We start from the raw sequence: 3,419 nt of genomic DNA on the forward strand, positions 1-3,419 counted from the left end.
AAGGCAAGAGAATCATGTTTCTGCTAATAACAGTTTCTGACTAGGCAACTGCAAGTACAGTTTTGGTGCCAAAATAAATGTGTTTACAAAATGAAGGAGTCGGTTGCTTACAAATAAGAAACAAGCAACCTGTGTTTCTGACTGCAGCCTGGGTCTGAATTTTTATAGCTTGCTTACAAAATTGTTAATGATCCTTGCAGCTGGATCTTTGTATTTTTGGATTATGAAATTCAATTACAATGCTGTTTATGGGCAGTGGGTTGTTTGTGGTCTAGGTTGTTGTGATGTGTGTGTGTGTGTTAAACCAGACTGTGCACACTATTAGTTGGCTTCAAACTGCTTGCTTTTTCCTGATAATGTAGTTAATAATGGAGAATCAGCAATTTGTGTGTGGTTAAGCTGGAAATAAGTGTGAATGAATATTACCTGTTCCTGCCTTGGCTATTGGCCATGAAAAATGTGCTGCTTGCAGCCTTACTATTATCTTAGCCATTGTGCAAGGAAAGCTGCTAGTTAATTTCTCTGTGCTTGGGAAAAGGTTGAATGTATTAAGCCTTATTAGCAGTCAGGTAAGAAGCCAAGTTTCCATTTCCGTTATTGGAGGGGGTGCTGGGGAGGAAGGTAAGAAGAGGGGAGAGCCTGGAGAATAGACTACACCTGGGACAAATATTTTCTCTTGAAATTTAGGAAAGCCATGCTTTGGAATTGGTTTAGGCATATCTCTCTAACCAGCTTTATCTCCACTGTGGTTTTCAGGGATCTGCAGGGGATGTCACAAATCCTTTCCCAGTGCCTTCTTTGCCAAACGGTACTTCCAAGCCAAGGAGACCTCAACTCCAGTTTGAAAAGTAGGTTTTTCTTTTACAACCCTTATCTGTACTTTCTGAAGACGCCAGGTGAGGCTGGTCCTACAGCCACCCTGGATGCTGCTTCTTAATAAGCACTTCCTTTGGAAGGGAAGAGAGAGGGAGAGATACAAATAGCCAGAGCACACAAAACTGATGCCTGGGACCACATTAGGGGTTCTGCCTAGAACCCTTTAACTATCACCCAGAGGCCTGACTTGCCTTTTTTCTTTCTTCAAATCCTGCCTAACAAGGGAAAAAATGAATTCAACTACACTTGAGAGAAGTGGTTTTTGTCTTAGTCTAAACAAGAGAATTTTCTTCCAATAGACTGACAAGACTGGAAAGGCCTTCCAGTACCTAGATGCTGCCCTTTCCTTCCTTGATTACGGGATTGCCTTGGAATCGGATGCATCAGCACCAAAGTCAGCTTACAGCATATTCAACGACACCATAGATCTCCTCAAGTAAGTGGTTTTCACAGCGTGATGGTCAGGCAGCGTGTTTGGAGCAGAAGGGGGAGTTGTGTTGTTGTTTGCAACTGGCAGCTCTGGATTCCCCCCACGGAGCAGAGCCCGGGCTGCTGCACAAGCACGAGACAGCCCATGGCGAGGCACCAGAGACAAATCCTTTGGCATGTTTCGGCACTGCTGATCAGAAGGAGGCACTGTGTCCTACTCGGCCCCTGAGCCACGCAGCTGAGGTGCACCAGAGGACACTGGTTATAACAGTCAGAGGCGTGAGGGAGTTTTTAGTTCATCCAGATCTGGTGTTGCTTTTGCATGTGAGCTCAGTTGTATTTCAGTTAAGAAAAGTAACTGCATTGTGTGTGTGTAAGAATAGTTTGTGCCCCAAAAGTCTTGCAGTGTGATTGAAGGCAGATTTTACTGCTTTCTCCAATGTGTCTTTGTACCAGTACACTTTACTGGGGTTTCTTATAGCAACCTTCTCCAGTTAATTTCACAGCCATAGTAGATCTATGTAGGTAGTATGACATATACAGGCAGCGCAACCCAAGGAACCATGCATTGGATAAAAGAGAGACAGGTATTGGTATATTCCTCTTGAAAATACATCTTATGTGAGTGGTTTTGAGAGCTGATCTGACTTCTCGCCTTAGAGATGAAACGTCTCTCAGGATTTGTTTTTTTTGGTGTTAGACTTCAAAGTTTTTCGAGTACATTGTTTGCTTTCTGGTCTTGACAGACTGTATTTCCAAGATGCTCTTGTTGCCTTTTTTTTCAAAAAGGAGGTTGGCTTACTTGTTGTTTTGCCAGAAGAAACATTTCCACTAAGATGTCTGTCTTGTCCAGAAACACTTGAATTAATATTTCACCTTCAGTAGCGGGGGCACTTCTTCTGGGTCCCAGGCCTAGGGGTGGCCCATGCAGGGCTTCTACTTGTTGCCTGTTAATCAGTGTAAGAGCAGAGTGGGTCACATAAGGGGCCACATCTGTTCCTGCTGCCTGGGAAACAAGGCATTTGGAGACACAGTCCCCTGCTCAGCACTGTACAAACCACTTGCTGCCAGCACTAAGAACTCGGGGCAGGTTTCCTGACTTTTGGACTGGTGTTTGAGATAATGGCATGAGCTGATTTTTCATGAACAGTGGGACTTCAGAGCACTGATGGCTGACAAGATTCTGTTCATTTTGTTTCCTTAGATTCGTCATGACACTGAAATCCTTTACAGATGCCTCAGCATCTTCACAGGAAAAAATCTTTGCTGTGTTATGGTGGGTAACTGTTTTTCTCTGCTTTCATATTCTGTTTTTAGACTCGATAGAGTGAAAAACTCATTACTTTCAGGGGTGAAGGAATGAGTTAAATGGGAATTGGAATTCTGCAAGGAAAAAGAAAACACAATATAAAAGCCAGAATGAACTGGAACATCTCTAAAGTGAGTTGGGATATCACAGGGGACCACATGTGGAAGGCAGAGACTCTAAAATTCAATCTGCTGGTAACTTGAGAGCACATAAGGGCTTTCTCCAAAGGTGAAAGAATGCAATTTGGCTGCCCATATTTGAGCCACATAACTGAGGCTGAAGCTGAACATCACGAAGCCTTTTCTGGACGGAGGCTTACTCAGCCCGTGACACTCATGGGAGGTTGGGCACCTGTTTATATAGAAGACCAGGCATGGCCCTTCCTTGGTTGCTTTTTTTTCCTTTGTGATGCTTTTAAAGAGTCTTTTTTAAAGCTGAGCAGGAGGAGGAGACATTCAGAGCTGTCTTGGAGCTGCAGTACCGCTGATGCGTGCCCGCCTCTGTCCCACAAGGCTGGTGACTGCTGAGCAGGCAGCAGCCAGCGTCAGCACTGATGCTTGGGTGTGTTTCTGTTCACAGCATGCGCTGCCAGTCCCTTCTGCACATGGCAATGTTCCGTTACAAAAAAGATGCTGCCATGAAGTATTCCAGGATCCTGAATGACCACTTCAAGGTAGAGCACGCGTGTTACTGAGCCGCCGTCTGGGCTGCTGCGGGACTTACTGAATGTTGCCTGAATAGCACAAACCTAACGAGTTCTGTTCCTTGCTGCAGAGTTCTTCCAGATCTACACAAGCACCTTCTC

At 44.7% G+C, this 3,419-nt stretch overlaps 2 protein-coding genes across 3 annotated transcripts in view; both read left to right on the forward strand.

Annotated features, from left to right (window-relative positions):
• LOC113479575 (AF4/FMR2 family member 1-like) overlaps window positions 1-3,419 on the forward strand; it is a 112,684-nt gene that overhangs the window by 98,976 nt on the left and 10,289 nt on the right. For both annotated transcript variants that reach the window (XM_026847730.1, XM_026847728.1), the window contains exons 16-19: window positions 1,176-1,312; window positions 2,510-2,581; window positions 3,194-3,287; window positions 3,389-3,419. In XM_026847730.1, coding sequence (XP_026703531.1) covers window positions 1,176-1,312; window positions 2,510-2,581; window positions 3,194-3,287; window positions 3,389-3,419 — 334 coding nt within the window. The remainder of the gene's footprint in view (window positions 1-1,175; window positions 1,313-2,509; window positions 2,582-3,193; window positions 3,288-3,388) is intronic.
• LOC113479585 (AF4/FMR2 family member 1-like) overlaps window positions 760-3,419 on the forward strand; it is a 320,468-nt gene continuing 317,808 nt past the window's right edge. The window contains exon 1 of the mRNA XM_026847753.1: window positions 760-848. The gene's annotated coding sequence lies outside the window, so the exon portion shown is untranslated. The remainder of the gene's footprint in view (window positions 849-3,419) is intronic.

The sequence above is a fragment of the Athene cunicularia genome (genome assembly GCF_003259725.1).
Source record: "Athene cunicularia isolate RWA chromosome 4 unlocalized genomic scaffold, athCun1 chr4_part2, whole genome shotgun sequence".
Taxonomy (NCBI): domain Eukaryota; kingdom Metazoa; phylum Chordata; class Aves; order Strigiformes; family Strigidae; genus Athene; species Athene cunicularia.